Source organism: Salarias fasciatus, chromosome 17 (genome assembly GCF_902148845.1).
Source record: "Salarias fasciatus chromosome 17, fSalaFa1.1, whole genome shotgun sequence".
NCBI classification, from domain to species: domain Eukaryota; kingdom Metazoa; phylum Chordata; class Actinopteri; order Blenniiformes; family Blenniidae; genus Salarias; species Salarias fasciatus.
Window position 1 is genome coordinate 21,338,028 of NC_043761.1, and position 23,134 is coordinate 21,361,161.

Sequence of the window (23,134 nt, forward strand, 5' to 3'; positions counted from 1 at the left end):
TACGCAACATATTTAAAACATAAAAAGCTATATTTAAAAAAAAAAAAAAAAAGTGTGTGCTGCTTTCAGAAACATGTACACAAACCCGAAATGTCTGAATTTAAGCAACTGTTTACAAGCTCGAGGATGACAAAGATTCCACAGCACCACTGTAAACCTCGGTATTCAAGCACCTCTCAAATAATTTATGCAAGCTGCCAAATTAATTGTGTACAAGTGAAACTTAAGATCATTTCAAATTCATTCATGCAGTTAAAATGTTTCATGTTAAACTGTTTCAGACCTATTGTGATGTGCGATACTGTCGATCCTTCAGTTCAAACTCACCTGTTCTGTCTCTGCAGGTAAAAAGCGAGCTGCACTCGTTTGTATTTCACCTTCTTTTATCACCAGTAACGTCAAGCACTCCTGATTTGGAACCACACCATGCAGCCACTCGTGTTCGGTGCAACAAGAAGCAACGGAGCCCACAGCTTTTTAAAACCACTCATCCGTTTATTATAATCAAAAAGTAGCAGGAAGAGGAGACAAGATCCACATTCAAAACTGTGACAAACGCAGAGGTTTCTGTAAAGTGCCAAATGAGGGGAGAAAAAAAAATTAAAAAAGCCTCACTGATAAAACACACATACACACACCAACATATACAAACACCACATAGAAAACTAGATTGTTTTTATTAGACACAAAAATTAGATATAAAAGCCGAGTGGATTTTGCTCTGGCTGTGTTGAGGCGTCCATCAGTAGTTTGAGACTGAGAAACCAAAGTCATGAGTGCTCGTTCACACTGTGCAATATCCATCAGTAAAAACTCTCCCACGCTCCCGGTACATTCTAACGATCCCCGACCAAAGGCACACGACAGGAAGGACCCCCGACCCCCCACCTCGATACCGTTTTTAAAAATCCTCGTCTCAACGAGCCTCAGTGGAACGTCTGTTCTCACTGAACGTAAAAAAAACAAAAAAAAAAACCAAACAAAATAAACAAATCATGACTTTGGTAACTCCAAGCTTTAAAACCAATCCCAAGACAAAACTGAAAAGATTTGATCATGGTCTCTTATGTAAACAAGTAGTTTTATTCAGGTAACATAAAAAACCTTTACAGATTTAAAACAAAATTTAAAAAAAATCAACTATTAAATAATAATCGAAGAAAAAAAAAAATCAACAAAAGGAGCTTTGTCCTGGCGTTTCCTGATTCACGTCCTCTGCCTCCTTTTGTTGTTCATTTCGAAGTAAGCGTCCTCGGTCTTGGCCTTGCTCTGCGGGAGCTTCTTCCCGCCGCCGGGCTGCGGTCTGGCCCCCCGGCCGTCGGGGCCGGCCCTCTGGGGGGCCGCCGCCGGGGCCGGCTCCGGTCTGGGAGTCGACCTCGCGGCGGCGTGGCTGGTGGCGACGGCGGCTGGTTTCCGACCCGTCCTCTGTGGGGGGGCTTTCTGATTGGCCCTGCCGGCGGGAGACGGGCCGGCGCCGGCCCCCGGGGCCCGCCCGGAGGCAACGGCGGCCCCTCGTGGAAGCGAGGGGGTGAGCTTGGCGGCGGCCGGCCCCTTGGCTTTGGCGGCGGGCTCTTTGGCCTTTGGCAGGGGGCCGGTGGGCTTGGCCAGTGCTGGGGAGGCAGAGCGTGCGGCGGCGGCGGCGGTCCGGGGCTGCGGGGTCGCCGGCGGTGGTGTTGCCCCGGCTCTGGAGGCGGTCCTCGCTCGCCTCGCTGCCTCTAGACGGAGGCGCGAGGCGGGCGAGCCCGGGCGGCGCTGCGCCAGGCGGGAACGCTGGCCGACGCCCGGCGGCAGCCGGGCATCTTTGGGGGCGGGCGCCCTCGCCGGGGCCGGGGCCGGGGCGGCGACCGGCCGGGGCAAGGCGGAGGCAGACGTCGGGGAGGTGCAGGGGCTGGAGGGCTTGGGGCATTTGGAGGACGGCTCGGGGCAGACGGGGCTTCTGGGCTGAGCGGCGGCGGCGCCACGCAGGGGCGGCCTGAGTTTCTGTCTGGAGCTGGAATTCACGGGGGGCTTGGAGGCGTGGCTGGGATTGACGGGTAACGTCGACGGAGTCAGGGCTCTGCGGTGCACCTGTGACCCCTGACCCCCCGGACTGGCCGCCTGTTTGGAGCCCACCGGGGTGGAGGGCAGGGAGGCGGAGCCTTTGGTGGCGGCGGGCAGCGGCAGCTGGGTGGGCTTCCGGGGCGACGACGGCGCCAGCTGGATGTTCCTCCTCGGCGCCGAGGCGGAACCTTTCCTGGACAGCGTGGGCGTGCAAACCGGGGAGGCGTTGTACGACCGGCACGTCTGACCGGCGGCGGTTAACGGCGGCGCCTTGCAGGTGGGGCCCGAGGCGGACGACGAGGAAGAGGAGGAGGATGAAGAGGAGGAGGAGATGAGATCGTCCACGGCGGCGAGGGGGTCCATTTCAGGCGGAGGGGGCGGGGCTGCGTTGCCGTGGTGACCACCCAGGCCCGGGGGGCCCTTCTGGAAGGCCAGGATCTTCTGCTCCAGCGTGGTGAACTGCAGCACTCGCAGCGGGTCGTACTTCATGAGGAAGCCGCGCAGCGTGTCCCAGCCGCCGCCCACACGCACCATCACGTGTTTACCGTGGAGCATCTGGGAGGGGGGAGGGGCAAAGAGAAGACACGTAAATCACCGAAAACACAGCGTCCTCCAATCCTGTAATACCACTTTCTACCACAAGGTGGTGAAGTGTGCTGTTAGAATTTAAACTGACAGAAATTCTTAGAATTCTCCGCCTCCTCTTGTAACGCAGACGAACATTAATCGACACGATTCTTTTAAATATATCCGAGACGCCGTCTGCCCTCAGTGATGTAACTGCTGGTTAATGAGCTTACACGTGTCCATCACAGCCTGCAGTGATGCACTTAAGACCACTACATCTGCCAGGAGACACACACACACACACACACACAAACGAACACACACACCAGTGTCTATCCCACTGCGTACATAAGGAGTCTTTAACACATGGAATTGGTGTGTCGAGTGTTTTTCCTCCTCACCCTGATGAAGATGGTCTTGTCTCCGAGCCGGTAGCGTCCCTCGGACAGGTACTCGATGGAGACTCTGTTGGTGCAGTTGCAAGGCGGGTCGTCCATGCCGAGCTCCTGCAGGAAGAGGGGGATACATGAGAACCATGGAGAATCTATCATTAATCTGCTCCAGGTGTAAAGCGTGGAGTCATCTGGGGATAGATTCAAACTGCCTTCCACTCCGGCGAGCGCGGCTATTTTCAGTCCGTCCGTCTCTCCTGGGGATAAAACCGTCGGCCTGATGGTGATCGGTGCCTGATTTCACCCGCCGAAGCAGATGGGCGGACGTGAACCCGCCGCGGTCGCCGCTGCGTGTGCGTATCCGTGGCCCCCGGCCGTCACGTGCGACGCCGAGTGGACGGGTCCGGGGCAGCGCGCGGTCACGTGGCCCGCCGCCGTGCGTCACGTCGCCCGCGGGACGCCGCTGGAGCGGCACTGAGGAGGCCGTCTCGCCTTCATCTGGGTCGCACATGCACCACCTCCACGATCAGCTGCTCGCTCAGAAGTCTCTCCGCCGTTGCGTCACAGGGTCCGAGGCCGGGCCGCACGTGTTTCGCGCTCCTCTCGTGCGGTTTGCTTTCCCAGAGGCAGCGCTTCGCGCCGCGTGTCGTGCGGTTGGAACTCACCCCGGGCTGGTACAGGCCGCCGTGCTGGCAGCACACGCTGAAGGTTTTGACCACCGGCGGCGGCTCCTCCGTCATCAGCAGCGTCTCCTCCAGCTCGATCTCCTTCTCCAGCTTCACCAGCACCGGCGGCTCCACGCCGTACCTGAGGAAACCCGGCCGTTAGCGCCGCGCGGACCGGCTCAGAGCCACCCGGAGCCGGAGGACTCACTTTGAGACGATGCGGCCGATCTCCAGCAGGCAGAGGCAAACCTGCCGAGGCTCTTTGTGCAGCACTGAGGACGAAAACACACCCGAGGTCAGCTAAAACAACGCGAATAAAAATGAAATGTGACACAAATCCACGTGTTTAAGTCCCGGAACGCGACAACGCGAAGGTTAATGACTCCCTGAAGGGACGCTGCGCGATTCATGTGGAAGAGAACACAGATTTTTCGCCAGTTCAGAGGAAACGAACAGCATCTCTCTCCAAATCAGCCCGATCTGTCGCTGCCATTACTGGTAATGGAGTGATCCCCCGCAGAGGGTTACTCACAATGATTGCTCTCCCTCAACAGATCCTATTAAACTGTTAAGAAGTGAGGCTTAAACAACAGACTCGGCTCACGGCCTCGATCGAGTCGGTTTCATCCCGTTAACAAGTTCAACATGACGACCAGGATTAATGAGCTCCGACCCAGGTCAGTGTGTGGATTAATGAGAACGTAGTAACTCGGGCTGTGAACACGCTGCATCTGCGACCTTTCCTCAAAATGACAATCACTACTAACTAGAATTATCACGTTTGATTTTGAACAAAAGTCTTGGAATCCATTCTTAATTATATATATATAAAAGAGAATTTCTAAATTTCCAGCTTCAAATAGGTTGATAAAAAAATATTGTGATTAAAATTTGCATTTATACGTTAGAAGTTAATGAATGGATCATGAGAAAACACTACTTCCTTCAACAGAACACGTTAAAGATGAGAAATAAGCGTGTTTACTGCTGTGATACGAGAGAGAAAAACAGAGCGTGCTTTAACCACAGCGCCTCGTGCGATCCGCACGGTTGATTCAGCAGGAGTTTTACGCCGGAGGGCAGAATGTCGGAGTTGGGAGATTCGTTCTTATCGTTCGCTCTGGGACTCAGAACCCGAGATTAAAAGCTTATTTTCCTGCCCCGGCATAACCGGCGCTAATTCAAGTGTTTAAGTAGCTTTCTTTAGGAGAAAATCAAGTTGAGTGGTTCTCTTCTTCACAAATAAAACAACGAAGCTGATGTCAAATTACAATCATTTGCCGCATGAAAACCACAACTCAGATAAGTTAGTTTAAAAAGAAGATTAAGTGGACAGAAAGCTGTTTTCAGTGGCTCTGAGCACAGTTTGTCCTGGGACAAGACGCCACTTTCGCGTTTTGACTTGCAGACTTCAATGTGGCTCAGCTCCGTCCGGTTCTCTTGTACAGAACAGACTGAACTCTGCAGCACCTCCTGCCCTCGTTACTGGGATATGATTATCTGGGAAGTCAGGAATGAATTTTGAAATCTCGGTGTGGGAAACAAAGCGGCCTCTTAATGAGTTACTCAGTGTTTCTGGGAAAACGAGGCCGGGTCACTTCACCCGGGGACAAACAAAAAAAAAAAAAAAAAAAAAAAAAAAAAAACCCCGTTCCAAACTCTGAAAGGTCAGATTGACTCACGTGGAGCTCAGACTCCACCTGAGTGTGACAAACTGTAAGACGATCAGTAGAGGTGCGCTGTGTGGCGCCGTACCGAGACCCTCCGACTCGAACAGGTAGGTCTCCTCCACCCCGATGTGCCGGCACCAGGCCAGGAAGTTGGCGGTGTTGTCTCGGGCGAAGAACGACCCGGGAGACGCATCTCGCTTGCACGCCACCTTTCGTGTGGGAAAGAGCTGTAAGGGGAATAAAAATAAAATTTTTAAAAAAAATCAGGCTGAAAGTTGGAAGGCTGTCCGTGAAAGCCTCTCGCCGTCTGACTTGACTCGCCTTGCCGAGTTCGGCCGGGCAGCTCTGGGAAATCTTGGCCTGCAGCACTCCGATGAGCTGGCAGAGCTTCACGCCGTTATTCAGCTCCTCCATGAAAAACTCGGCTCTCACCTCCTCTCCTGGAAGAAAAACACAAGTTCACAAAAATAAAGTCAAGCTGTAAATGTTCCATACGTTTGTGAGAGAGGTCATCTTGTAGGTCAGCTCCCACGACCCCCGACCGGCCCGGGGATCCCCCACAACGGCCACTGACTCAATATAATTCACACGGGAGACAGAATCCACAATACCAGCAGGTTATGTGACAAAGATCGCTTCACAAGCGTTTATTTTCCGCCCGACAAAGGCGATTCCTCCGAGGCCTGAAACTCCATCCGCCGCACGCCACCCGTTCCTGCAGCGTCCGGCGCCCCAGGACCCACGAAACTCTGACAAACAAGTCCTCACGGTCATGGTCGGGCGTTTTTGTACCTGCCTACATTCCTCAATCCAGAAACCTAAAATTAAGCTTCCGCCAACAATAGGGTCAGTTTCGATTTCCTCACTGTGCCATTGTGCGTCCGCAGACAATAGATGTCGGTATGACGGCAGGGAGCGATGAAACGAGGGATTCTGTTCCGCTGCCGTTTCCCCGGTTTGCTGAGAGCTGCTTGCAAATATCAGCACTCAAATCCAATTACACGGGAGGCCCGTGTCGATTGTGCTCCACTGTTTTTTTTTTCCTCGCCTGGAGGGAGTTAAACTGCGAGCGAGCAACTCTCCCGCCGGAGCCGACGAGACAGTTTCGCCGCATACTTTAGCAACGGCCGAACGGCGCTCGGCTTACCCAGCATGCCGGTGAGCCAGATAGCCAGGTCCTCCTGCATGGGCACCAGCGTGGCCTCGTGCCGCACCGCCAGCCACTGGTCGTACTGGAAGACGTCCGTCAGTCCGGGGCCGTGCCGCTGGGCCAGCGGGCTCCGGGGGCCCCGCAGGCTCGACGGCGGGGCATCGAACTTCTCGCCGAACCAAACCTGAAGAAGGGAAGAGGGGGAGTCAACAAGAGGTTAAAAAAGATCTACAGACTGGAACGTAAGCACCTCCAGATGGAGGTCGGGCAGTTTGAAACACAGCCAAGAAAGTTTTTATTCAGGCAACTATAGGAAGGAATAAAACTGCAACCTCCAAGTTAAGAAACATTTATTCCACCGTCATCTGCATACGGGGAGATGCAAACATAAGAATGACAGCTACAAGGTGCTCGAATGTTTTTGAGAAACTGATGCGGTTTCCAGCAGGGCTGTAGATCAGAAAGCACAGCTGCTGCGTAGTAGAAAACCAGACGGCGGGGAAGTGAGAGGGCCGCAGCCGAACCACATGCTCAGACAGGGTTACCACTGTGGTTCGCTGATAAACCGCGCAGGATTATCTCAAAACCACCCACTTTCATTTTAATGTTTTGAATAGCCCACTTTGGGTTCTCGTTTTCCATTTGCTTGAAATCCACAGAATGAAAACAACTTGAACGCTGCTGCACTTGAGCGCATGAATAGGCACGGCGCGCTAGTTCCCAGTGTTGGTCTGAGTGCCTGGAGCGAGCTGCACATCCCAGAGTCCGACACCGACTTTGTCCCATCATATCAATCTCCACTGTCACTCACTTCCTCCTCTTCATCGCTGGCCTCAATCCTCAGTCCTCTGCACAACTGACAATTTACTAACACCCTGATTTTAAGAGAATGTCCCGACGATGCCTCGGCGTTCTTGCTTTTGCAGATAAGTGTTAACTAATCTGCTCACTGGCGCATATGCACTAGATAAAATTCTCCAAGAGAAAAACACCGTAACAAAGCAAACGAGCCTCAAACGTGCACATGACTCATGCGTGCAGAAGGGCTGGGTTGTTTTCGGGGTATTGAATCGCTCACAGGCAGCAGGAAGGGTCATCTAGAAACTTGCAGCAGATGTGGACCGTGAAGACTCGTCCAGAAGTTACATAACTCACTTGTGGATGAACCAAACCCACCCACTCGCCCCCTTCTCCCCTCCTTCCCGCGTTCCTCCAGTACAGTCTGTTGACATCTGTTTCAGATATGCTCTTTAATCTCTGTGTCCATCACATGTCGCGAGGCGATGGTGGGACACTGCGTCCAGTATGGTGAAGGACTTATTGTGTTTTCGAACAAGGACGGCTCTTTGTGGACGTCTTGAATTCATGGTTTTCTCTCCCGCCTGCGGACAGGAAACCTTCTGCGTGGCCGAACAGACGAGTCCTCAGAGAGAGACGGGGTCCTGACGCTCCGAGCTGACCTGGTGACGCCACCGAGGGGACCGGTGTCCCGCTGCGAGCGAGTTTCAGCGAGCATGATACTGAAAGTCCGAAGGAAATGAGGGAATTAGGAGCTGATTAGCACTGTGAAGTTAGTCCTGACCTACGAACTCAGCATGTCAAGTGTAGATGGAGCAGGAAAGGGTGACAATTCCCACTTTTCTGCTCTGCTGATTTGCATTAAGCTGGGAGATTCCTGTTTCTTAACTGAAGAGTGGTGATGTTGATGGAGCTAACCGCAGGAGACGAGCTAAATACCGTAATCTGATCAATGTAAGGCTTGAAAACTCAATATGTTGACTTGAAAGACACCGTACAACCTTCTTGTGATCTCGTTCAGCCAATTTTGGGTTTCGCAACCGTTTCTATTTTTTCCCCTTTACGCCTCATGTTTGCTTTATCATTTCAGAAAGGATTTCAGTTCGGAACATTTTGAAAACGATGTCATTCATCTGTTAAACTCTGAGCTGGAATTTAACTCGAACGACCCACGAATGAGTGATCCATGTCTTGATGTCTAACCTTTTCCCTTCCCGACTCGTGTTGCCACTGCAGATTTTACCCGACCGTGTATTTACAGCGATTTCAGCATCAGGATTAAGGACAAACACTCGGTAAAGACGTAGAACCGGACGTCACTGTTCAGCCCATAAGCACGACCGCTGAACCCTGGAGGGGGTTAACTATGCAAATGCAAAGTATAAACTTATTAAGAAATAGATTGTGACAAGAGCATGTGATGTCTAGCAAATGCAGAAGTGACTCACTTGTAAAGTTCGACACACAGGTTACGTAACGTCGAGCTCGCCGGGGCCGCCCGTGGCGCTCCGCGAGGGTCACGACTGGAACGTGTGTTGGTTCCTCGGCACACGGCTAATTAGAAAATAAGGCAGCGTAGTGCGATGTGTTGGGAGTTACGTAAAAGGCGGCTGAACGGCGGGGATAATCCCGACGCCATCACCTGACTGGGCGCAGCCCGACGGTGAGCAATCGGGGCTTAACGCGGGCGAATGTTTGGAAACGACGCCCTCAGAATTCACAGTTAACCTCCGTCTGCGTCGGGGGGAGGAATGCGGAGCAATAATCCAGCGAAGAAATGCAAGCAGCTTTTGAGGCAGTTTGTGCTTGTTAGCAGTTACAAGCCGAGTTGGTCCTGATGCTCTTAGCTTGAGCCACTTAGACCGAGATCGTATACACACACACACACACTTTGTTAAACAATAGTGAATGGCAGGAAGGTCAAAGGGAAAAGGGGATGTATGTCAGATTTGACATACTGAACATTTCGCATGTCTATAATCTCGGCGATTATCTTAAAGAGCTTTTCTGGAGATCATATCATGATTCACAGACTGGAGGTCGAGCGCTCGCCGTGAAAAGCGTCACACCTCTCACCGTTCGTTCACGCCCAATCGGATCCGCTTGCCGCCTTTTCCAATTAGTCAAGCCTTTTCTACCGTTTCATACTTCCCAGGGGCCATGCGCGCCGACCTCTGACCCTTCAGGATCATAACTAACCCGGAGCCGTTTGGTTTGGTCGGGCCGGGCCGGAATAACAAGGTCGCACGGCTCTTTCAACCGCTCGCACTCACTGTTTGCTCAGTTTCGTGTGAGATATTTGTAATTGAAGGGGGGGGGGGAAAAGGACGCCGTAGCTATGGAGTCGACAAGAATTTGAAACTAAATGACGGTTTTCTGGTGCCTTTCACGAACATCTATATTTACACACGACAATGGCTGCATTCTGCCGAGGCTGTGATAGATGAGCGCATATGCTGCTCATACTTCCATGAGCGCCCCACATCTTCAGCATGGGTGCACCGAGCAGTCAGAGAGGGGCCGCTCATCCGACCCGACGGCGCTCTACATGGGCACTGGAGCTCCAAGTCGGAGCCGCGGAAGGATCCGCAAAGAGTCACGGTCTGCAGTATCGCCGCAGTCCCGCACGGATCAATAACCACACAGGGCGCCTTTGACGGCACAACACACCGGCCAAACTGAAAAAAAAGTGTCCCACATTCACAAATCTGTTTATTTTTGCCCGATTCACAACATCGACTTCCAAGATCCTCTTAAAGACGTTCGTATTCAGTGACTTTTTTTATTTTGAACCTTTTTAACTGGACGGTTTACCAGAAACGATTAACTTCGACATGTTTTGTTTTGTACTAAGCGTATGTGTTGAAAGTGAGGATTATAACACTGTTACAGAGACATGTTTTTACACATTCAGCCAGATTTTCCTGCCATGTCCGCATCAAAAGTACTTTTTAACTGGATAACTGCAGAATATGATAAAAATTATTCGATTTAAAACATTAACAGAATATCCACACATCAGTAAATGCCTCATTTTTCATGATTCTGAGTGCATTTTCCACATTAAAGCAGCAAAGAGAGCAGAAAACCTCATGAAATAAGTGACTAATGCATCTGTTCAGCTGGCAAAACATTAAATTCTTTCACCGAAACTGTATTACCCTTTAATGACCCTTTTTTTCCTAATAAAAAAATATATTATTTCACAGAGAGTCGATTCCTCCTTAGCTGTCACACACAAATGCTTTCAAATAATGAAATTGTGCAAAATACAATTAAAATCCTGACACAGTTGAGTGTTTACGTCTCGGTTTGATCAGAAAACAAACGTCCTCCTCTTTAGACTTAACCCTAAATCCTCTTTATATTTTTCCCCAAATGAAGGAGGCCAAAATTCAAAGCATCATTATTCACTAAAATCCATCCGTTGTTCATATTGTTTGAGGAGTGGGCCGCCCGAAGGCTTAAGAAAAGCCACAGAGGACGTTAAGCCAGTTGTTTTGGCATCTATACTGAGATTCTTCCACAAACCGCGATCGCCCAAACCCTTGAACAATTCACGCAGCTGCCGCTCCGCACACACACCATCTGACCGTCTGAAACCGGCCGCACAAATCCCGAGAGTCTCCACGACGCGGCGTGAAATCCAACATTCAAACAGTAACATCATGTTTGGTTTTAATCTGGTCCATGTAAAGCCGTCGGACTCGACCGCGGTCGGTCAGCGGCCTCGTCAACACACAGGCCCCCCGTCTGAAAACTTTCCCCCGACACATGTTTTGTGCATAGTTCTCATATCTGCAGTCCAAGACGGGCGGAGAGGAGCAGCCAGGACTTTCCGAACCGGATGACAGAGAAAAGCCTTCCTTTTTTTTCCTAGCAGAGGCGCTGCCATGTGACAGATCTGTAACACGATCCGCTTGTTGTTTTGGGTTTTCGGGATGTCTAACACTTGGTTGCTGGGAGGGGAAATGTGTGGAGAAAGTCCTCGGGGTCCGAGCGGTGGAACGTCAGACATGCGCAGCGAAAACAAGGCGGCGCGCTGCGACACAGGTGGGCCCGGCGCAGTTGCCGAGAAGGAGACAGATGTCCGCAGTTCTTCTTTCAATCTGTGTCTTCTTATGTCCGTCCGAAAGAGGGCGCGACTTCCAGGCCTCAAAGCCAAGTTCAAGCGAAGACGGTGAGGCGAGGATGGAACTCCAGCCTCACACACAGCATGTCGTCTGGCTGATGTTTAACTTTCAAAGATTTCCCATTAAATGATCCCTCTAACAGCTGCTGGGCTTCACGGGCAATAAAAAGCTTTGTTCGAGGAATGCTAGTTAAAGACGTTCACTTTGAACCTGGACAACTGGTGGGTGGGTTCTCTTATTTACTGCGTTAGCTTTAAAAATAATTAGTTTTAAATGTCATTTAATCATTTTACAGGACATTTGGTTTCCCCCCCCCCGAGAAATGTTCCATTCTGTGTAGACTGAGATTACCTGGATGCCGGTCTGGACAGCCATGACTGAGACCAAAAGCAGGACTCACTTCTTCATTCTGTGGAAAGAAGAAAGAAGATCCATCATGGAGAACAATCTGACCTAAAACTCTGGGCCTTGATATACGAAATAAAGGCTTCCGATACATTAATCTTAAAAATCGCACAGTTTGTCTTGTTGATTCCCACCCAGGGACAGAAAATCTGTGACAGGACATGCAGACCGACACAAGACATGCTGCAAACTCTGCAGAAATCACAGCAGTGATCAGGCTGAACTGAATTAGATTGGTGGAAATGCTCCACAAGCTGCAGTGGGGAGGAAAACAAAACATCAATCACTGTCTTGGACTCAGTCTTTTGTCTGGCGAATGATCCGAAACAATGACTCAGTGTTTCACAAAATCAAGAAAAACCAAGCAGCATGCAGCCGTTTGATCTTACAGTAGCTTTTCAGTACAGGAACCTTTTATATGAAATCTGTTTTTTGTTTCCTCATTGAGTTTAGCAACATCAAGCAGTTTAAACAATAACCTGGATATGTGTGTAATCTGACGGATTAATCAATAGTGAAGATAACAATGATCCAACAATATACTGAATAGAGAAAGCCTCGGAGTCAGAGCTTCAGCGTCGGGATGGTCAAAGAGCCAAAAAGAGGCATGAGAAACCCTCCGGGAACGAGCTGAACCGGCTCCACGCAGCCATTTCCCAGCTCTGATCATCACATCCAGGCCATCCAGCGCTTCAAGCAAACATCAGCCGTGAGCGCAGACATCTGAAGTCTCTTCATTTATTGTGTTATGGGGCGTAATTGAGTTTACAGAGAGGGGAAACTAACAAACCAGTTAGAAAGCTGAAGCGGTGCCCGGATCAACCAGACGCAGTAGAAACAGGGACGCTGCCGCCAACACTGCCAGGAGCGCGCTTTCGTCAGGAGTTCCAGTAAAACCCAACTTTCTCACGAGGAAGTGATGGGGTGAGTCTGAGTGCTGGCTTCTCCCCCTTTCCCACACAGGATGTGAAGGATTACCCCAGCGCTCTACTGTCCCCGAGGGTGTGTGTGTGTGTGTGTGTGTGTGTTTGACAAAGAGCGGCAGCGGGGTGGGGAGAGAAAGCAATCACAGGCACGTAGATCCTAATAACATTGATGATCTGGTCAACACAGCTGAGGCAATAGAGCGCCACGATCCACCCCCGCCCCCAACCTGCCCCAAAACATCAATATCAGCCTACGTCAGCCAGAAACGCTGCAGAGAAACAGCTTCCAAACTTCTACACATCACAGTGTTTCATGCAAAAATTAACAACTAATGCAGTTTTAACAGCAAACGACTCAATAATCAAGGCGATCAAAGGCCACAGACAGAGTCCGGAGTCCGGTCATCTGACACCGGGGCTGCAGCCGGGTGCAGGGAAGATGCAAGTCAGCGGGCAAGGACAGGACGACATGGGACGGGACGGGACGGAGAGGATGACAGCCCAGCAGGACCTACCTCCAAGCCGAACCAGAGCAGTACGGAGGGAAGCCGCGGCAGTCTGAAGTGTGATCAGTCTCCTGACATCCTCATCCCCGCTGCACTCCCGACTCCGAGCCAGCGCCGTCCGGACACAGCGGCTCCTGCCTCTCTCACCGGGCGAGTGAGCGGGGAGGGAAAGGCAGCGGGAGAACGACAGGGAGGGAGGGAGGAGGAGGAGGAGGAGGTGGTGCAAACGGAGAAGCCCTGATTAATGAAGTGACCACCCCTTCTGGCTCCCCCCCCTCCAGCCCAACAATCCTGTCACGGCGGGACCTCTCACAAAGCCTCCATTGTTTTGCGAGGCTGCCACCCTCCCCTACGCTCCCTCTCATCTCCGAGCCCGCCGCCGGCCAAGGGACTCCCCAACCGGGACGCAATCAAACGGAATGAGTTTGGACAGAGGTGGTGGCGGTTGGCAGAAGAGAGGGGGGGGGTTACCACCACCACCCTGATGGGCTCATCCACCCGGAACACTTCCCAAAACTTCCTATACTCAGTCCTGCCCCACTTTCAGGGGCAGTCAGGGCTCAACTTGTCACCCAGTTTTTCGCTGGGCCATTTAACTCCGTGTCCGAGAAATTGGCAACTTTGTGCACACATGAAATCTGCTTCCCAGCGAAGTTACCTTGGGGAGAGTAAATGAAATCATGCGATTGTCATCAGAGCCCCAGATGTTGGTTTTCCTCTTGTTTACATTAGTTTTGTTCCAGTGATTGCGGCAGTGTTTGGATGAGATTATCCACTCAATCAATGCAAGCTGGCCTTCAGTATCCATCATCCCCCCTTGAATCCTGACATCAGGGTGGAGCAGTGGTCCCCAAACACTGGTCCATGGACCATTTGGTGCCGGGGCAAAGAGAGAGAATAAAAAGCTTTATTTTGTTACTTTGCATTGAGTTTTACTGTGGCCAGGGAAATAATATATTGCTTTAAACCAGTTTGTTAAACGTGAAAAAGCGGGGAAACACTGGTTTAGAGAATACACGCTTAATTGGAAGCAAATCACTAGTCTTCATATTGGCCACTAGTGGGTGCTAGTGGCTGAGAACAATATGCTATACACATTAAACAATGTTGAGAACACAGACAGACGACAAAGTTGGATTGCTATGTCTGTCTCAACTCAAAAATTGCCAAGTCCAGGAGAATCTGGAGGAAAACAGATTGTGTTCTCAAAACAAAACAGCTCTGACCGGAGCAGCTTTGTGTTGCCAGATTGGGCGGAGTTTCTGCCAAAGCAAGCGTCTTTTTTGAACACGTTGGATGGGTTGATTAAATGATTGTGTTTATGACGTGTTTTTTATCATACAAATACGGTTTTAACGTGCATTTTCAACCGAGATGGAGGTTTGGGCTGCTTTCTATGAGTTTCAGATTTTTTTTTACGGACGAGATCGACAGATCTGGCAACCTCCTCCACTGGACTGCAGAGGCAGACTGCTGCGGTGACTCCGTTCTATGGACGGAACGCAGACAGAACGGTTGTTCTGATGTACATGATTTTTCTGCAGGCTGTACAAATTGTCGACTTTCAGAAGGAAGCATGTGCGACGTGCGCGCTCAGAATAACAGTTTGTATCGTGCGTAACGGAAGCCTCACACGGACAAAAGTGTGGTGAGTTTCACGCCTACTCATTGCTGGACTCAAAAGACCATGATTCATTGCGGATGGGAGCATGCGCAGAGCCAAAAACAATGTCCCTTAACTCGATATCTGTTTACATGGCAGCACTTTCGAGTTTGAAAAGGAGTAACCCAGCGGTCTTTATCGGGTTTTAAAAATCTCGAAAATGAGCTTTTCCGGGTTTTGGCAGGTGTTTACATGGCCACACGCTACTGGGTTATTGCCAACATTCGAGTTTGAAGAGGGTTTGAAAAGAGTTATTGGCTGCATGTAAACGTACTCCTAGAACATGTTACCACGTCTTGCTGGCTCACACTGTTTTTCTAACAACATGCAGAGAGCCTGCAGCGCCCTTCTTCTTCTGTGGTGTCTGTGTAAAATAAGGTTGAACATGCAAACAGCACACCTAGTGGCATGAAGTGCAAATGCAGGCATGACGTCGTCTGTGCACCGTGGTTTGAATGGGGATATCCCGATTGAATGCGCCGACTTGTAAACGGGGTAACTGTCTGTTTAAGCATGTAAACGGGGTTTTCCGAATATTTCAGAAACTGGAATATTGAATTTAACCCGAATATTGACTGCATGTAAACGTAGTCACTGTTATTGTCCAACTACTCACACATGTGGAGAAGAACCAATAACTAATTAAGCTGTATAAGCTTTGACTATTTTCCCTTAAAACCCTACTGTCAGACTTGAAAAGCATTTATTTGTTAGGCCAAGACAATAAAACCATAATTAACTCAGCAAGAAAGGACATAGATGAAGACTAACAGGCTTGCTTTTGAGACAGATTTTGAAGAAGTGTTTTGAAGACATGTTTTGGAAAGTCCTCAGGGGCTCCAGCAGAATAACAAGAAACCAGCAAAGAATGAAGACATTTGGATTTCTAAAGAGACGGACGATCCAGATTGGCTCTGCTTCCTTTCAGCTCGTGAAGGGTCACACTCAAAAACACGGGGACAAAGGACAAACCTCTGTCCCCGGACTCCAGTGGTGTGCATCTGGGGCCCCGGCGGAGCCTGAGAGCGCGACTCCCAACAGGGACCAAAGGCACCCACACACGGTCCAAATGTCAGGCCCAGAGGAGGGCCGGAGGCCGCAGCCAGAAAGAGGGGGAAGTGGAAACAAAACACATTTTATGACGACGGCGGCGGCTCGCTGGAAAAGAGCAGAACTCGACACTGTGGCACGGACGGCCACCACGCACATTCCCCAACGGTCATCGGGAGGGAAAAATGTCGCACAATGCCGGCGTTATAATGAGGTCTGTCCTCCTCTGAATGGAGTCAATATTCCGCAGCACGACCCCGATTGTTCAGGTTAGTGCTCGGATTAGGCTACGGGCGAGTTTAGCAGATAGCTGGCCGGGGTTAAGCCGGGGTTAAACAAACTCAAGATAACTGGCTGTGGTCACTGATAACGTCTGAACGAAGGGAAACAGATAAGAAGCAATGAGAGCCTTGTTTCAATCATCCTTCCATGTCTAACGTGTGTCGTTTCTCCTTACTTCACAATCCCCCTCCTACCAGGAAAAGGCGCTACTTATGCTAAAGAGGAACTTCCTTTGGGCACAAACGCGAGGTATTAGAGATCTCCGGTCTATTAATGGCAGGAGATCTGGCCTGAGCTCCCCTGTAGCATAACCTAAACATAGATGCTGCGTGTGTTTTGTTGATGGTGGGGGTGAGACATCTGCCCGAGTGCCCCCCCCCCCTCCCTCCCTCCCTCACAGGTCGCCGCTCTCTAGTTGCAGCCGGTAATCATTTAAGAGGATCAGCGCTATTCCAGACAGCAGAGCGCATCCACCTCCACGACGCTCCGTCACTACGGCTGGGAGCACGTGGCGCACGCATGCCGCCCGCGGCGCCGACTCACTCGTGCAGAAGTGCAAAACGAAGAAGACGTGAAAACGCGTTGCGTAATGAGTTAAAAGTAGAAGGTCCAGGCGGCGTCGGGCTTTTGATTTTCCACTACATGGCGTCGTGTGCGTCGGGGGGATAAAAACAAGGGTAAATATGAGTCAGAAATACACCCAAAGTCAGCCATGCAAACTTTAACGGCTCCCCGCGGCTCCGAGAGGTGTTTCTGAGACCGTTACGTAAAAAGGCTATTTGTGGTTCAACTGGATGGCCTAATTCCTACGAAGATGATAAGTTCTCACAAAGCAATAAATCCTATTTATCCTTAAATTGAGGAGATGAAGCGAGAAAAATGGTGATAAACTACATAATGGAACTGAATGAAAATGGCTCACATAATGGAACTCTCAATCCTTCACAATCTGATATCTCCGTATCGCACAGCCTTGCTCCCAGTCCATTTTCCCCTCGCCATTGGTTAATATCTATATTGATTGTTCTCTGTGCATGCGTGTGGTTTCATTACAAACACAGCTAACAGCGCCAACCCGTCACCGGTCATCCCAGCTACACCATTTTCAAAACGTCGCCATGTAAATGCACAACTTTTCTCAAACAAAAACGATTCATTTTCACTAGAAACACTGACTCATGACTCGTCTCTTCGCTAAAGAAGCTGATGAATAGACAGAAGGAATATCTTTGGGTGTGTGTGTGTGTGTGTGTGTGTGTGTGTGTTCCTTGTTCCCACTGTGTTCCGTGGGCTGCTGGCCAGCGAACCTCTTTCCTGCAGTCCAGAGAGGTTCTGCCGGACCCGGCTAACCCCCGGAGAATACCAACTCCTCCTCTATTAAACTCCTTCCTGCTGAGCCCTTTGTGTCTGGACTTAATTACCCCGTGGAGGAGAGTTTCATTTGGAGCTCCCCCCTTTTCATTACACATGGGGCCCGGCCGCAATGTGCCCAGGAGGAAATTCATTCGCTCGAGGAGAATGAAAAGAGTAAATAGACGTCAAAGGCCTGTTGTCAAACTAAACCCCACATCTTCAAAAAAAAGAAAAAGAAAAAAGGCTTTGCTTTGTGAAGCGCTTCAGTCTGGGCCTGTACAAGCCTGCACATCACGGTTCCTATGGTAAAAGACAATTCCTCTGACAGCGGGGATTTAAATCATTTCTTGGCCTCGACCCTCTTGCCCTTGGAGTGGTCTTTCCTCCGCGGTGAGACAGCGCGAGCAAAGCCCATCTTAAAGGCTTCAATGAGACGGAGCCACCTGCCAATCCCATTTTGATTTGTTGACGCTAATCCACGGCTCACTACACGCCACCGGGTCAGCGCCAGGATTTCAGAGTCCCTCCGCGCTGACTCGGGATCAGCCCTCCCACCCTGCTCCCAACCGAGGGGAACAACTCAAACCGATATCAGGTCGGCACAAAGGGACCGCTGGCTGGTCGTAAGCCACATCCTGTCCAGACGGATTGACCTCCCCACAACAAGAAGATATAATCTGTCAGGTATATTTACCCACAAACATGTTGGGTTCACTGGTGAGCTTTTCAAACAGCTTACATACGAGTTAGTTCTGGTAAAGAGATCATCAACAACATTCATCTGATCTGCTGCCAAACTGCAGCAGGCATTTCTCCGCAGGAGTTTCCTGAAGGCACCGCGCCGAGGCGGCAGCGGAGTCGAACCGTCACTCGCTTTATGCGACCGTTCAGTCACCACAGAGGCGCCGCATCCTTGAAGCTGCGGCAGGCCTGGCAGGGTGCCCACTCCGAGGCGTTTCTGCTGATCGCACACACATATACACACACACACACACCCCTACAGGGAAAGCTAACTGCACTGACATCACCTCTTCACTCCAGCCCAGACAGGCCACTTCAAACACACACAAGAGCTTTCATTGGCTGGTACCGACTCCCCGTGTTATTATAGTTCATGCAATTCTGAACATGCTAAAAATAAACACCCAGGCCCCTTTACAAGATGTTTCAAGTGAAAACATCGGATTTGTTTTGCATTTATGTTTCAGGAAAGTTTCGTGTGTCTACCTGAAAACATTCAATAAACATTCATAAAGCTTTAATGTTACAGGCTTTTTCAGGGTCATTTCACCAAAGCCCAAACAGCCACGGCGGCCCCTCCCATCCCTCCACGGGCCAAGGAGATGTTAAAGGTCGAGGGGTCGTCGAGCTCAACCTAATTAGCCGCGTTTGTTTGTGGGATAATAATCCTGGATAGAGGGGAGGAGAGGATTTTAAAAACTGGGGCACCTTTCACCTTAATCAGCCTCAGCAGAGTGAAGACACAGGAGAAGAAACCTGAAGAGAAGAGGAGCTGAAATATTCACTATTTTAACAACAAATAAATACAGATGAATCCAATTCAGCCCTGAAGAGCACTGAAGGCTTAAAGTGCTGCTGCTGCTTCCCTCCACCCCCAAAACACTGCCCAAGTGATCAATTCTGGAAAGGAAACACCACATATAAATAATGCATGATGTCATTCCCAACACACACACACACACACACACACACGTGACCCACCTATAGAACAACATCTCCTGCTCACACACGAACCCCCCACACACTCATACACACACACACAGCACCAGATGAGACAAAGCAGGCCTAATGAGTTCAGAACGCACGTGGGCACATATGGGCTGGGATGCTGCGAGTGTGCGAGGACACAATAGAAATAATGAAATCTTGGATTACCCCTCATTTATTTGGGGTACAGCTTACTGGAAGGTGCAGTGTGTGTGTGTGTGTGTGTGTGCTTCATTTGGCAGGCCCAAAACATGAGGCATCATGCCAAAGATCAGGCAGATGGTGATTATGAAGATAGTTGAAAACGAGGTTGTGTGTGTTCATTTATTAATAGATGCCTTTGTGCGAAAACTTATCTGCAGAAAGAGCAAAATCCACAATGGCTTCAACACAACGTCACGTTTGTTTGATCCTGTAAATATAATGCTAATATGCACAACTAGAGATAACTTCAACTTGGTGCAGTTGCACAGAGAAAGCATGTGCACAACAGTCGCAAATAGCTTTTCCTGCGAATTGACAACAACAACAATACAGAAGCACTGTTAGAAATGGACCAGAACCAGCGGAACAAAGCGTACCGTTTACTACAGCATCATCTGGATCACATGCAGAGACACACTTCCATGCATCATATACAGTTTAAAGGGAACTTCAACGTTTACATCACACTGATCTGCACATGAAAGGAGAAAGAAACACTTTATTGATCCCCTCGGGGAAAAAATTCCTTCTCTGCATTAAACTCATCCTATTCATAGATGGAATCCAGGGAGCAGTGGGCGACAGGACAGCACTCCAGGGAACTGATGGGGGGGTCAAGGGTCACACTCAAGCACCCACAGTGGTGATCTGTCTTCACTGTTTCTGCCATTTCTCTGGAAACGGACATTAATTTTAAAGCGTTGTAGTGTAAACATGAAACTTTTCTGCAACAACAACTGCTTCCGCTCGGAACGTCATGCAAACGACGCTGATGGATGTTCCTTTTCCCCCCTTTATGAAAACCACATGTGGATGAATAATGACGCCTACTCTACAACATGCACTTCCCTGAAATTATTTTTAAGAAGCATGAGTTACAGCTACATCAGTGAAACCCGCTGCTTCACAGAGGAGCTCGTAGTGGAAACGATCACTCACAGCCACGTTCAGGAGATCCAGGCTGGAAAATGTTGTTGTGAGGACAGAAATAGACACCACCATAAAGCCACCAGCACTGGGTGTGAATGAATGAATGACAACTCTTAGATGTTGCATCCTTGGCAGGAAACACCTGTTGATCCTTTTTCCTCAAGCAGGAAACCAGGACTGCCACTTGTGAGAGTGTGTTTAGTGTTTTCTGTGTAGCTGTAGGTGAACCAGCAGGTGTCCAGGCCTGCCAGTAAAGGAGAGCTTTGATCTCAAACAACAGCCATCCTGCACACCAGTGAAATATCGATCCCCTTATCTATTTACTCCCATCTGCAACTCAGGGATCACGCCATGAAGTTTCACACCAAACAGGCACAGACCTGCTGAAGTCACTGAACCAACCTGAGATTATGCAACAACAACAGCAGCAGCAGCAACGTGGAGCTTAAACTGCAGCCTCCTGCTCTAATCCGCCTGAAGGGGAAAGTGCTTCCAGCAACTCATTCACGAGACAACGCCTGTACATTTTACCACTGAAGCGCACGTTTTCCAGAGGAAATCCGAAAGAGGAAAGACGGTATTTTAAGATTCCTGCGGGGAAAACTAAACGTGTTGCAGCTTCCATGAGGCTGAAAGGAAAAAACATGAAAAAGAAAGACGCAACTTCCAGACAAAACTTTCTCCTTTCAGTTTCAAACTTACCGGCTGTGAGAGGTCAGCTTCTGGTCCGTTAGGAGAATCCTAAAGTATATTTCTGTCTCGTTTCCAGCTTGTTAAATCAGTGTGAGTTTAGTCATTTTCTCCGCCGCTGCGGCTGCTGCGTGTTTGTGCACTGCGCTGTTCGAACCAGCCAATCAGAGCGCTCGCTGAGGGTGAAGGGGGCGGGGCCAGGGCTGCCTCACCTGAGTGACAGAAAATACACACCAAGAACACACACACCCACACACATCCCAACTTCTGACAGCACTTTTAACGAGAAGTCACTTTTAACTGAGTAAAGACAGATCAGACAGAAAACACACATTTGTTCTATTATTTGTATCATTTCTTATTTATTTATTTATTTATTTATTTATTTTACCCTTCCTCATGCTTAATGAATGCATTTTTAGAAACTGTTTTCTAATGTCTCCTGCAGCTGATTGACACAAAACATGTGACAGTAATCATTCTTTGTTATAATATAATATAATATAATATAATATAATATAATATAATATAATATAAAATTGTTAATTATACAATTGTTTATAGAAAATTTGATATGTGGCATTTGTGCAAAAATCTACATTAGTTCAGGAAGACATGTATAAGTTACCTTATTAAGATTTAAAGGATAAGTTCGGTTTAAACAGTTTTCACGTTGTTTATAGAACGAAGTAGAACAATATCCTCACCCAGAAGGGTTTTCTGATCCGATAAGTGGCTCGGGAGAAATTTAGATCCAAAGTCGAGCTGCAGACCTCCATATACTGTTAGCCAATGGGGCATGTGTCACGCCCGGCTCCCAAAACGGCTTTAATCGTCCAAAAACTCATTAGTTTCACTAATATTTCCTCATGATCCGCTCACTCCACTCCTCCACGACAGCCTGGTGTAGCAAAATACATGCTGTTGAGGTTTTACAGATCTCTGAAGTGAATACGGTGATCAGGAAGTAAACTGAAGTACATTCACCAAGAGACACAGTAGGTGGCGCTGTGCACCTAAGTTGTTGGTCGCCACCCGCTCCAAAGAAGAAGAAGAAGATGTTTGCAGTTCAGAGATCTTCTTCTTCTTTGGAGCTGGTGGCGACCAACAACTTAGATACACAGCGCCACCTACTGTATATTGCGACCCCGGGCTGTGGTGGAGGAGAGGCGTGAGCGGACCATGAGGAAATATTGGTGAAACTAATGAGTTTTTGGACGATTAAAGCTGTTTTGGGAGCCGGCGCCACACATGCCCCATTGGCTAACAGTATATGGATGTCTGTAGCTCCACTTTGGATCTAAATTTCTCCCGAACCACTTATCGGATAAGAAAACCCTTTTGGGTGAGGATATTGTTCTACTTTGTTCTATAAACAACGTGAAAACTGTTTAAAACGAACTTACCCTTTAACTGTAAAAATACATCTCTTCTGAAATGTAATTCCCAAATGCAAGTGAGAATTCATCTGGCTTCATCATTTCATATTCCAACATCTCACTGTACTAAGCACACTGATGTTTATGTCCTGAATATAATGACAGTCATATCTCTGTTTATGTGAACAAACTTTCTGTGAAAGAGTTGCGGTCTGCTCACATTTCAGGGTATTATTCCCTCCTGTGTTACCATTACACTGATCTCTATCTAAATTGTTCTTTTCCCCAGAAAAAGGTCAGTTGGAAAGGAGCTTGTGACCGACTTTTTGGTCATGACCTCACTTTTATTTAGAGTCACTGGTGTTATATCAAGCTATGGCTTGAAAAAGAGTCTTTTGTCTCCCAAGAGCAGATCTGGACATTTATATATGCATTTACAAAAATCGAAATTGACAAAAATTTAATATACTTATCAAGGAATAGAATTTCACCATAATATGTGTGTATTTCACCTTCTGATCAAGGGCATCAGAAACATAAAGAAAGCGAAATATTTCTAATGTTTCCCACTTGTCTTCTCCTGTGACTCTCTTTCATAATGTC

At 49.0% G+C, this 23,134-nt stretch overlaps 1 protein-coding gene across 3 annotated transcripts; it reads right to left on the reverse strand.

Annotated features, from left to right (window-relative positions):
- Positions 1-481: 481 nt before the first annotated feature.
- On the reverse strand, positions 482-21,302 carry gas2l3 (growth arrest-specific 2 like 3). 3 transcript variants are annotated; one of them, XM_030113217.1, is made up of 10 exons: positions 21,165-21,272; positions 13,262-13,386; positions 11,767-11,824; positions 6,482-6,668; positions 5,656-5,774; positions 5,420-5,561; positions 3,873-3,936; positions 3,665-3,806; positions 3,009-3,113; positions 482-2,595 (listed from the first exon to the last, which is right to left on the reverse strand). In XM_030113217.1, the coding sequence occupies exons 3-10, from the start codon at positions 11,788-11,790 to the stop codon at positions 1,207-1,209; spliced, it is 2,172 nt and encodes a 723-aa protein (XP_029969077.1). In that variant the 5' UTR covers positions 11,791-11,824; positions 13,262-13,386; positions 21,165-21,272; the 3' UTR covers positions 482-1,206. The 3 variants fall into 3 exon arrangements, with proteins under 3 accessions (XP_029969077.1, XP_029969076.1, XP_029969079.1); XM_030113216.1 differs by having other exon boundaries at positions 13,262-13,390; positions 21,165-21,261; XM_030113219.1 differs by lacking the exon at positions 13,262-13,386 and having other exon boundaries at positions 21,165-21,302.
- Positions 21,303-23,134: the final 1,832 nt, after the last annotated feature.